Consider the following 12,194-nt stretch of genomic DNA (forward strand, 5'->3'; position numbering starts at 1 on the left):
ACTTGGATCCCAAAAACGTCTTGGTTGAACAAATGCTTCTGCAGTAATTTAAAAAATATATAAATGTGATTTTTTTCCCTCTAAAATATTCCTTTAAGGTTTTGATAACAAACAAAAGTGTGTATGGTGTGCTGATTAGTCACAGCATGTCGTCAGCTCTAATCATACTAAGCATGTGGAGTGCCACATTGTCAGTGTTCAATAAATAAATATATAAAATCAACCTGCTTGTCTCAAACAGTGTCGTGGATATGTTTAAACTCACCCCGCCTCATGTGTTACCATGATTACAAGTGCTTTGATTAATCACGTTAGCGGGAGTCACATGAAGCACCACCGCAGTCACAATGCAATACAGGACTAAAATACTCACGTGCCGCTTTGAAAAACAACAAAAATCCATGCAAAAATGCAGAGTAAAAAAAGGGAAAAAAATACTGAGAGTGAGCTAATATTAAAAGTTCAAATTTAAGTTTGATGAATGAAGACAACACCTGTGCAGTGTGATGTAACTGACACATTTAAGCAGGGTTAATGAACCTGAGCTCAAACCAACACACAGATCCACATTAATGCAACCACATGCACATTATAGTGGAAGCAAAATATATTCAAGAATACATGTTTATAGATAACTTGTCATTTTTAACAAAAATCTGAATGTAAATAAGGTCTCTAAGACTTAAGCAGGTGTAATGTTATGTTAGGTCACATGTTTAAGGCTCATGCACCAGTTTGGCACTATTCCATTTGACATGGCTTTTAACAGCATGCCTGCAAAAATAAAAAAAAATAATTGCAAAACAAGTCCATGAGCGAGAGATGAGCAATTCTACATTTGTCCACACACACGACCAACAAACTGTGTTTAGACTACAATCTGTACATAACATGGGTCCAGGTTCCATTGCTTGCATTTGTGCCTGAAAGTGCACAGGGTATTTGCACAGATACAGTGGAGATATATCAGTATTTTGTCAACTTGTTTTTGGCATTGGCAATAGTGTATTATCTGGTGGCATTCAATAATTTGTAGATTTTTTGGTCTGAAAACTTTTCTTCTATGACCCCAGCTCCTCATGGCTGATCAGAGGAATGTGCATTATTAGAGGAGCTGAGGAGTGCAGATAAATTATGCTCTGTAGCCAGAGTGGCACATAATGGCACAGCTAAAAATAAGTATGAACAAATGTCGGAAGTGGCAAGGCTCTAAACCGAAGGGTTCACCCAAAGCAGAGGGCTTTTTAATTAACAACTCTGCCCCCAGACTATGAGCTGGTCTCCACTGTTTTGCTACTGCAGTGAACAGACCTCTGCTTTAGACCACAGTGCATACAGACACTGTCTTCTAAAATGTTTCACACTTATACAGGCTTTATGTCTGAAACAAACACTGATTAAATCTCAATAAAAAAGTGAGTCAGCGCTCAGAACACCCGCTGCTTTTATGAGTTCAGGGAGCTCTAAGAGAAATATATAAAAGACCGATGCTGATAAAGACTGGGAGAAAATGAGAAAAGAGGCAGATAAGAAGAGAAAAAGAAAAGAGGCAAAATAAATAAATAAATGTTGGCATGGCTCCGATGTTGTTGCTTTCAAGATCATACTGCCAAGAGTGGCTCCCTGGATGCAGAAGCTGCTCACAATAGCCTGAGATGGGTGACAAAAGGGTTAACGTGCACGCTCCTGAGCGCTCTCACCCCCTGCACTTCAAAGGTAAGCCGTGTCTACTCGGCCCATGCATCTGCCAAATGCAGGGCCTCTTAAGAGCTGCTTCTGACTGCTGTGGTTGCTGTTTTAAAAAAAAAAAAAAAAAAAAACACAACATCTCTCGTCCTGTTTGTAAGCCTTTCAAGCTGGAGGTACTAAAAGCTCTAGACTGTCTGTGTCTGTATAATACACCTTAAAAAAAAAAAAAATTAATCAGGTATAAGAGGGCACAGTGATAGTTAATATGATGACAATACCATCTTGTACAAAGGTACCAGCTCTTTACCTAAAATTAATTAGGGGTTATATACACACACACACCGCAATTACTTATATCCAGGTAAGATGGGACTCTTTGTCAATAATGGTGTTAGGAAGGTTAGAACAAAAGAGAAGAGAAAGATCAGAGAACAGCCTTGATGTCATCACATTGTATAAAGGCCACAGTGATTAATAAGCCCATGTCATATATTCCTCTAACACATTTGACCAGCTGTTGTGAGTGACTCATATCTTACAAAAGGCTCCTATTTTTGTAAAAAAAAAAAAAAAAATGAATGGTCATTCTATAGAAACATTTTACCAAACAGGGCATCAATGAAAAAAGGTGAAACAGAAGCAGCCTCTGTCAACAAGCAGTACTTGATTTTGCATGTTCATTTATGGTTGTAATAGAATCAGCTAAAAGTCAATTATTAACAATCAGCTGAAGGCACTTTAAAGAGGGCAACACTGAGTCATCTGTTGTCTTTCACGACAGAGCTAATGAAGAAAAGATCAACAACTAAATAACTGCAAAAGACTGAAACACCATCTACAGAAGAACAGCAATAACGAAACCAACAAACTATACAGATTTTCAGAGGCAGACATTGTGATAGACGCCCAAAACTTTACTGCACTGTACAGGTACTTCTAAATGTTCCCAAAAATGCTTGTAATTGTGATAATTAGGCCAAATTATGTATTTCTGCATATTTCCATGCCATGAACAATACTGAATTGCATTTTTTTATTACACAGGAAAATCTGATTTTTGGATGCAAAAAAAAAGAGAAAAATGAAAAAAAAGAAAAATGCATAAAAAAAAAAAAAAAAAAAAAAAAAAAAAAAAAAAAAAACAGCAGATATTTACCCAAAAAAAATATGTAATATCGTGGTCCATTCTTTCATCAAATACCGAAAAACTAAAATAGTTTAGTAAATTTTTCTATGTTTTTTGGTTAATTAGTGAGCAAAGACTGTCAAGCACTTATCTAACTCTATACTCTGTCGTGTTAGAGCTAATGAATTTAATTAATTTGATCTCTGTGGCTGCAGCTTTAAAATAGATGTACTTTTATTTCTGTATATTTTCACTACACCATTTATGCTTAAAATTCCTAGATAGTTACCATTCTGAAAATGCACTTATATATATATATTTTTTTTAATAATTTTGCATCAATTCTTACATAATTTTTAAGAAAAGCAGAGCACAACAGACCAATGAAAGTTTTGTATAAACTAAAGCAGTTTATGGTATGAGTATGGGTTCATTAAAAGCAATGTATATGATTCTGGGGCTTTTTTTTTTTTTTAACGTGGGACTCTATATTTGAATAAGAGCTGAGTGTAGCTGGTACCTGTTTGATGAACCTGTTTTGTTTGAATTATCACAGAACCTAATTTTAAAATGGAGCTGTTTATTTTATTTTATTTTTTACTGTGTTTGTGCACCTATGGAGCTGGGATAGAGCAAAATCATCCATTCCCATGTCTTTCATTGTTCTGAGGGAGACCACACCAGAGTCAGTGACAGAGAGAGGGAGTGAATGAACCAGCACCAGATAGATAGAGCATCAAAGCTGGTGATGGAGGGGGGGAGCGCAAGTGCCGGTGGTAGTGAAGAAAGGCATCTGCCTTTCCACCATCCTATGCATGAGCAAGAATGCTTCCTGCTGCTGATTTGCTTGAGTAGTATTTTGGTGTTAGGTCTGAGCCATTTCCTACAACACTTTTACAAGTCTACAAACACTTGACATGTTTTTCATCACACAGACTGGAAAGCTAGCGAATGATGAGGAAGCATTCTAAACTTAAAAATGGAATAAATAAATAAATAAATAAAAACTACTGGACTAAAATCATGTACATAATTCCAGGCTCATCAGGTCAGTGACAAGGGGAAAAAACTGAAAGCTGTCAAGCCATGCACTGGCCTGGTGGGCGAGAACTTTAGCCTGGGTCTCCATGACCACATGAACATTCCAGTCGGCCGATCCAACCTGAGCCATACAGACGTGGGCAGGCGGTTTTAATGAGCAATGAAACCTCCTCTACATTCCTGCACAGAGCCCTACTACGTCCTTCAGTGACAGGGGGGCCAACCGTGGCATCTTGCAAGTATGCTTCACCCCAGCACTTTTAGCAAGGTACAAATAAACACAGCAAAACCCAGCAGCTCACAAAAATAATCACCATGACGGGACAACACTGCTTGTGTTTAGAATTTCATCTTTATCTGAGATTTCTCTAATGGCTGGGCTATGTGATGGAGGCTCCATGTGTAAACATAAACGAGTCATGTGGGCCATGATTATGAGATTGAGACAGAGATATTGCTATCTGCGTTGGTCTTTTAAGGCTACCGTTGCAGTGAAGTTTCAACAGGCTTCTGAGATGCAGGCTGTGAATGTCGAATCTTTGTTTTTATTGTGCACTAAGCTAATGTGAATGTAGGGGCTGACTGTAAAGAACAATGAACGTAAGCTATATATTGCATCCATGGCTGCTGGGCATCCATTATCATTCCAACTGAATGCTGATATTGTATGCCACACTGTCAAGTGCATTGGCTCAACTATACATTGTCAGAACACTTGAAAAATGCATACTAGATTTCTGTATTCTAAATTTGCTGCAGGCCTACACTGCTTTCATGACATGTTTAAAATTTTAGCTATTCCAAAAAACATACGTTAATCATATGTTGACACACCCACAAACTGTTCCTAAATAATTAAAATTTTTAAATATTTATAACAAAAGAAAATGTCAATGTAAACAATTATTTACAGCTAAAATGAATGTATTAAAATGGACCTGTATAACTTTAATATACACAAATTACTGTACTACTTTACTGAATATAGATATCCACATAAAATGAACTCAACTTCAGAAGGAACATTACAGTGTGTCATACTGGTGGTTAACTTACTGTACATTAGTAATTGTAAAAGTAGGGTAAGGTATAAAATCTTGAAACAACTGTGTTTATATTTATTGGAAATTGTATTTCACCTCCAATACATCGTGTCATCATACTCAGCTATACATTGTCAGAACACTTGAAAAAATTCTAGATTACTGTATCATCTCCCATTGTTGGTATGGAGACAGTGAGGCCAGAGATTTTTTCGTGCTAAGGCTAGCAACCAAGCTATGTTTACAAATCAAAATAAAGAAGCATAATACGAGTGGTTTCCATTTTTTTTTTATTTTACTGTATATTACATGTATTACTGTATATTATATTAGAGACAATGATCGTCTGAAAATTCAGATAAGCAATTTTACACCACACCAAGTTAGAATATACATAATTTTCTAAAGATAGAATCAAAAGACCGACTCAAATTTTGTGACTAGCTTCAATAGAGTGGACTAGGAAAAGGAAAAAGAGAAAACTTTCTAAAATGTAGGTAAACACTAATTAATATTCAGAAAGATTACATAAATGGTGTTTTGTGCATTTCTTCACTACAGTTCTGGTTTGCTCTCTGAACTGTGCAACAGTTGCTGGAAGTTATCAATGTTGCACCAAAACCTGTTCTGAGAAATTGAAATCTAAATTTGTCATGGTGCCGCCTTGGTTTTGCCCCTCACACCAATATACAATTCAGCATTTCCTGCTGTTTTTGGCCAAGATACATATACCAGTATCAGATCAATGACATCTTTAATTGCCATGTGGTACAAAAAAATAAAATGTTTTCAGAAATATCTTTAAAGCATTTAGCATAACATGTCAAGTTCTGTCATCTTTTCTCCATTATTGTCTGGGGCAATAATATAAATATTTAATATTATATATATATAAAATTATGGTTTTTCTTACTGGGTTAATGACACAAATGTCCATATGCCTGTATTTCAGCACAACATCTCTGGGCCACTTTTCCTGCTGGCTACTAGATACCAGAGAAGCTATCAAAAAGTGTTTTATTTCACATAAGGAACAAATAATACTTAATTTCCTTGGAGGGTTAAAAACATAACCCCCTTGGGTCTTACCACGTGTATAACATTTTTTATATTTGCCATAAAAGGTTTTTGTAGTGTGTTTATGTGAGCAACTTTAAATAAAGCATTAAGTAGCTTACCTGCCAAAAGCTATTGTTACAGATCTAAGAGATAACTGTAGTTACATTAGTATCTCTGCTTATTGTACACTTGAAAAAGGGTAGGACAGGGAATTGAATTTTAATTTGAAAAACCCAGCTCCATCTGGACTGAACATGCAGCTAAACACATGACACACACGCTCTCTTTGCCAGGGCCAAAGCCAATTTACTCAACCTTTCACAGCTGCACGCATCATAGAGCACTCACTACACTTTAGTGCACTCTCCAAAACCCATGCTCTGCACATTAGAAAGGGGCCAATCTCATTCTAATTCTCTTTTGATACTCATTTGCTTTCCTTCTGTAGCTGCAGTTTCATAGACCATTAACCCCCTGCCTTGAATCTTCCTATACAAGCTTCCCCCTATTCAACAGAGCATGCTAGCATGGCTAGCATGTTGGGCTTGAGGCTGCAGCAGGGATATTCCTGGCCCCTCTCCACACATACAGGCCTGTGGAGGAAGCCCTGGATGAGTCTGGCTCTGTGGCCAGGCCTCTGGAGGACAGCTAAAAATACATGACACAGATTAAAAGCAGACAATGAGCACCAGGAAACGATTTTGAGGAAAGGTCAAGCTGAGATTCTGTGAGAAGGGAGACTGCTGATGACGGGAAGTACGAGAGAAAGACAGTGGCCTTTCTGCATGCACCCTGCATGGATGAGTACGTCTAAAGAGCAAGAATCTGTATTTTGCTCAAGAAGGTCAATGATTGACAGCATTCTGAATTGACGGCGACACAGTGTGGACTGGTTCATGCTCATGGGCCACATTATGACAGGGTGCTGCCTCACAGGTACTGGTTCAGATTTTCTTCCAAAATAAATATCAATTACACCAGTAAAATGTATGCAGCCCAAACTTGCACTTGTACCTTATAAATGTTTACAACTACTACTAAAGTAATTATTTTAAACCTAAAATCATTATTTAAACCAACCATATGTATTTCTGGCTTTCAGATCATTGAAAATACAATTAACAATAATGCCATTCAAATCTTTCAACCAACACTGCACTTTTTATTTAAATTTCTAAGCAAATCATTATTTATATCTATTCCATTTTAGTAATTATCTTATGAGGATTTAGATACAAGATAATGCAATGGGGAAATCAAAACAAGTGAGAAACTGTTTCCAAAATTAGTGTTTCCAAAACTAGAGCTCAAAATATAATAAAAGAGATTTCTAACCACCCTGCATGATCGGTAGATAACCCTCTCCCGACACAACTGTTCCAGTCAGAATAACCAAAACACAACGTCTTCTATTTTTGAGGGTGAGAGCAAGAGATGGGACGGATTAATCAAGCTCCAGTCTTATTTCGAATCCACAGGACTTTCTGTCCGTTCTTTCAACTCTACAACACTTCTACGGGTCTGAAGTGATGTGAAACTGTCAAGGAGCTGTTACTCTCAAATAAATAAATAAATAAATAAATAAATAAATAAGACAAAAAGGGAAGAAAACTCAAACAAATACGCTGAATGTGTGAGTATTACTTGGCTTGTGAGAACAAGAAAATGCAAACAAAATCTAAGAATAACATGTTGAGAGGTGGAAAAATAACACATCCCATTCTAAACCCTTTCAGGACTAGGCAGAGCCACCATATAAGACATACATCTTTCCCTTTGTTATTAATTAGACATAAGTGTATCGTTATTAAGCTACTCAAATCTGGGAGTTTTGCAATGTTTAGTGTTTCCCTGTGTAAATCCACAAAAAAAAGACAACTTTATAGTTAACTATTGCTTGAATGTAGGGTTTTTTTTTAAATGAGAATATCAGAAAACATATTTTGTGCAAAGATGAAAATGTTTTAGTTATTGTGTATTTATTTTACGCTGTCAATTTAATCACTTAAATGTGTTCAGTTACCAATTCTCCTGCCAAACATTTCAGAAAAGTACAAGGCTGAATCATCCCTCTGACACTAGGTGTTTATTCTAAAGGATATTGCTGCAAACCACAACTGTTCTTCCTCTGGAGATGACATAAGCCAGCTTTTCATATCTTTTGCAGACTGTCTCAGTTGTCAGCCTATCCACTGTCAACCACAATTCATTTCCTCACAGAATGCTTACAGAACTGTAAAAGTTTATCACAGAAAGTCTGTCTACTGGCTGGCTGAGCCGTGAAACAGCAAAAGCCCCTCATTGACTGATTAATCATTTTTGCACCCGAGTGCTGCGTCTCTACCTGAGGAGGAAAATAGACCAAAGCAAACATCAGAAAATCCACAGGTTAAGAACTCTGCTTCAGACACAGGGACTAAAACTGACAGGGCCTAAATCCTGACTCTTTATGTCAGCTTATCTCTTTAAGTAGGGTGATGTTCTTTTGCAGAGGGGCTTTGTGCCAAAAAGCTCTCCCCTGTTCCTTCCGTCACAAGCCTGACAGATACAGTAAAGTCACACTTCCCCATGGCTCCCAGAAGCTGGCATGATGCTGCCTCGTGATTGGAAAACAGATGTCATGTGGGTACCACCAGTAAAGAAGACCCACAAGGCCACAAAGTTCACAAGTTCACTGCCATTCCATTTTGAGGACTTCATGTTAACTCAGGCTTGTCAGCAGGCCTTGACTTTCACTCCTCCCTCATTCTTAACTCCATGAGGGGTCAGAACACAACTTCAGAATTGTCTGCAGCATCACCACAGAGAAATATGGCCTGGGTTTTATGGTTTCGCCACATGTTTTGCATAGTGGTTACATTTTAATTTACGCTAGTTAGTGGATAGACTTAGAGTTGGTACCAGTAATAAGCCTACATCACGGGTGTCTAACTCAGGGCCTGAAGAATGACAGCTCTGAAAAGACCTGAATCCAATTCATAAAATGATATATTTAACCACATTTGTTAACCACCCCAACATGCATAATTACTATATAATACGCTATTAATTATTTAGAAATTACTATGGGACTCAAGTGTCCCACAAAGAGTCATTTTGTGTTTAAGAGGTTACAAGTAGAATGCTTATTTTATTGCAGCATGCACCTTAAACTCAAAGGGCCTATCAGTTGATCTAATATATATATACCTCAGGCCTTTATGCCTGAGATCTACTGTTGAACTCTGCAGAGCTGCAGCCATCCAAGCACCAAGAGTCAAATAGGTTATAGTAATGCATAACCAAAGGAAATGGGTATAAATTTGGTTTTACAGAAAAGAAAGAAACTCACCAGACCACACCAAAGGCTCCGTAGCCAATGGGCCTGTCGGGCTCGATGTCCAGCTGCTGCTGCAGGTGGTGAGCATGCTGGTGGTGGTGATGGTGTGCCTTGACAGCCGCTGCTGCTGCTGCCTGGACCTGAGCTGGAGCTGCGGCGGCAGCAGGACCTGGGGCCTGACCAGGGGCAGGAGAGGGGAAGTATGGCTGCTGCTGGTTAGGGTTGAGCATGACGGCGGCAGCGGCGGCGGCGGCGGCGGAGGCGTGCTGCTGTTGAACTGGATGCACGGCCGCAGCCGAGCCTGGGTGCTGCAGGTGGTGCTGGCCGGGGTGGTGGTGGTGGTGCAGGTGTGGGGGTGGAAGGTGAGGCAGCTGGTGGTGGTGGTGGTGCGGGTGGTGGGCCGCCACAGCTGAAGCACCGCCGCCTCCACCATAAGCTGCCATCATTTTTGCAGCATTGGTTGCCGTCGTCCCGCAAAGAGCCATTCACTCAATGGCCAAAAATAAAGAAGAGGGGAGGCAAAAAAAAGAACTCAAAAGGAGGGCAACAAGAGCGAAAATGGGGTCTCCGAAGAGATCAAGATGGGAGGCAGCAGCGGTGGTCAGACTATCATTGGCCCGCCATCTATCCAATGATGGACATGTGAAAATCCAAACAGGAATGCTTGGAAAGGATCAAGTACAAGGTGACAAGGTGTGGTGTTAACATGAGTGCACTCACTCTTATGGAAGCAACTCTATGCTGTTATCATCCATAGGATCTGACCTACTTCTGGAAAATCTACTTGCTTTCTCTCTAAGCTCAGGCACCACAATTCTTTTTTTTTTTCCTATTTTCCAATTGCACATGCAAGATGAGCCTAAAACTAAAGCAAAAGAATACAATTTAAATAATAAATGATGAGGAAAAAAAATTAAAATAAAATAAAATAAAAATAAAATCCCACTCCCCCCTTAGTCCAAATATCCTGCACGGGCTTATATCTCCCTCATGGTGGACGTGGGGAAGTTCTCCACGCTCGAAACAACCCTTGTTCCCCTCTGTTTTCTTCTTGGAGTGCGAAAAATTGAATGTAGGTTAAGTGGGGAATGCAACATTCATCTTTTAGACTTCTTCACATTGGCCATATTGGCTGGTCCGGAGCCGAGGCAGTTTCCACGGCCGGAGGCTGCATGCAGTTGCAGTTTTTGTTGATTTTTTTGAAGAAGTTAAGACTGGATTCTCACCCAAGGCCACGGCCGCTGAGCCCGGTGTTCGTTAGCCGGCGGTACTCACTCTTTTTCGGGTCTGAAAGTGGACGAAATGCCCTCCATATATGCCCAGGGCAACCACGCGCCGAGCAGTAGAGGCTGCGCGGATGGACGGCGCTCCGCAGGTCTGTTTCCGTGGGACGCGTTAAGAAAATATATCTCTCAAAATGTGGCGTGTCCCACTGTGTCAAAACCGCCGACGCTCCGCCGATCCCTGAGCCCCCATCGCGCCGACGAAAACCAGAAAATTGTCAAAATTCCTCCCGGAGGCAGTCAACTTATTTTCCCCATCGGCGGTGTCCTCGCCGAGGCGGCTAACCTACCGTGCTTTAGCTCCGAGCATCCGCTGAAGGAAAACGGAAGAGTGAAGCATCGAAATGAGTCTCCAGACCCGGAGAAACAGCGGCGAGAGCGAGCGGAGGAAGCCGGCCGTTGCTTCTGCTGCCGCCGCTTGAACGTTATAGGCAACACGCGAGCCTTGAGCTTCTTCAGTCAACCGTCGATTGCCTCCCCCTTTGACTGACAGGCGTTTCAGCCAATGGCAGCGCGACCCGGCCACCTTTAACAAATCGCGAAGCAGAGTTCGCGTCTCTAAAGCGGGCCGCCAGCAAACCAGTGGCCACGGGGCGGGGACGGGCGACCCCAGCAAAACAAGCAAAACAAAAGTGGGGCCTGTTGCCTGTGAAACGGACGCCATTTCGGCGAGAGACAGAGTCGCGCATTGCCGCGCCAAAGCTCTTACCTTCTTAAGGACTTTCCCTCCTTGTACAAACGTCCTGCCATAGTGGCTTTTATAGAGAACCTAACTACCTACTTAAATATGTAGGTGCGATATTTTGATAACCTCAGTGGCTCTATTACAAAATGCCACCAGCATTAAAGCTACAGCAGAATTTTGATAGCCTCACTGATTTTAGCATTAAATAGTCGCTACATGAAATTGTAGGTTGGATATGTTGATAGCTCAGATTGAATTATGAGCAAATGGACCATATCCAACTATACGTTGGATATTTTAATGGCCTCAATGACCTTATAAGAAAATGCTGCCACCGTTAAAGCTATGGTTAGAAGTTTTGACAGCCTCAGTGACCTTATTAAAAATGCTCACAACATAAATCTATAATTTTTTTAAAATCACTGTTTTATGTGCCAGTGCTCCCACCATAGGATGTTTAATAGCCTCAAAGAATCTACTAGAAAAAAAGTGCTAGTGGTACCAACGGCAACTGTATTAATTATGTTTTCACAGTTTTGTACAACCTTAAAAAATTGGGATACTTAACTAACAAAATGACTCGTTGTTTGCACATGGCCACTTAAAGTTGACATACAATTGTGATCAAAAACAACTTTTTATAAAATTCAGACGTTTCGTCTACATTTGATAGCTCTCCAATCTCTGTGTGCTAGAAATTAGTCTAATGTGTTTACAATGCCCTAGTGTCTGTAAATAAGTTTAAAAAAATAAATAAAATAACAGTATGCTAGAAGTTCTCTCTTTCACGCTGCTCATTGAAGTGTCACCTGGATTAAATTTGTTTGTAGTGGGTGCACACTGAAGTAGCACAAAAAGAAATTCCAAAATAGTGGTTATATTTTCATGTGTTAAAAGTTATACACTTTAACACACTATTACACACATATACTTTTTAATTCTCCTGTAA

General features: G+C 39.7%; 1 protein-coding gene across 1 annotated transcript in view; it reads right to left on the reverse strand.

Moving 5' to 3' along the window:
* nlk2 (nemo-like kinase, type 2) overlaps nucleotides 1–11,405 on the reverse strand; it is a 68,883-nt gene extending 57,478 nt beyond the window's left edge. The window contains exon 1 of the mRNA XM_066660444.1: nucleotides 9,290–11,405. Coding sequence (XP_066516541.1) covers nucleotides 9,290–9,762 — 473 coding nt within the window. The 5' untranslated portion in view covers nucleotides 9,763–11,405. The remainder of the gene's footprint in view (nucleotides 1–9,289) is intronic.
* Nucleotides 11,406–12,194: the final 789 nt, after the last annotated feature.

The sequence above is a fragment of the Hoplias malabaricus genome, chromosome 1 (genome assembly GCF_029633855.1).
Source record: "Hoplias malabaricus isolate fHopMal1 chromosome 1, fHopMal1.hap1, whole genome shotgun sequence".
NCBI lineage: Eukaryota > Metazoa > Chordata > Actinopteri > Characiformes > Erythrinidae > Hoplias > Hoplias malabaricus.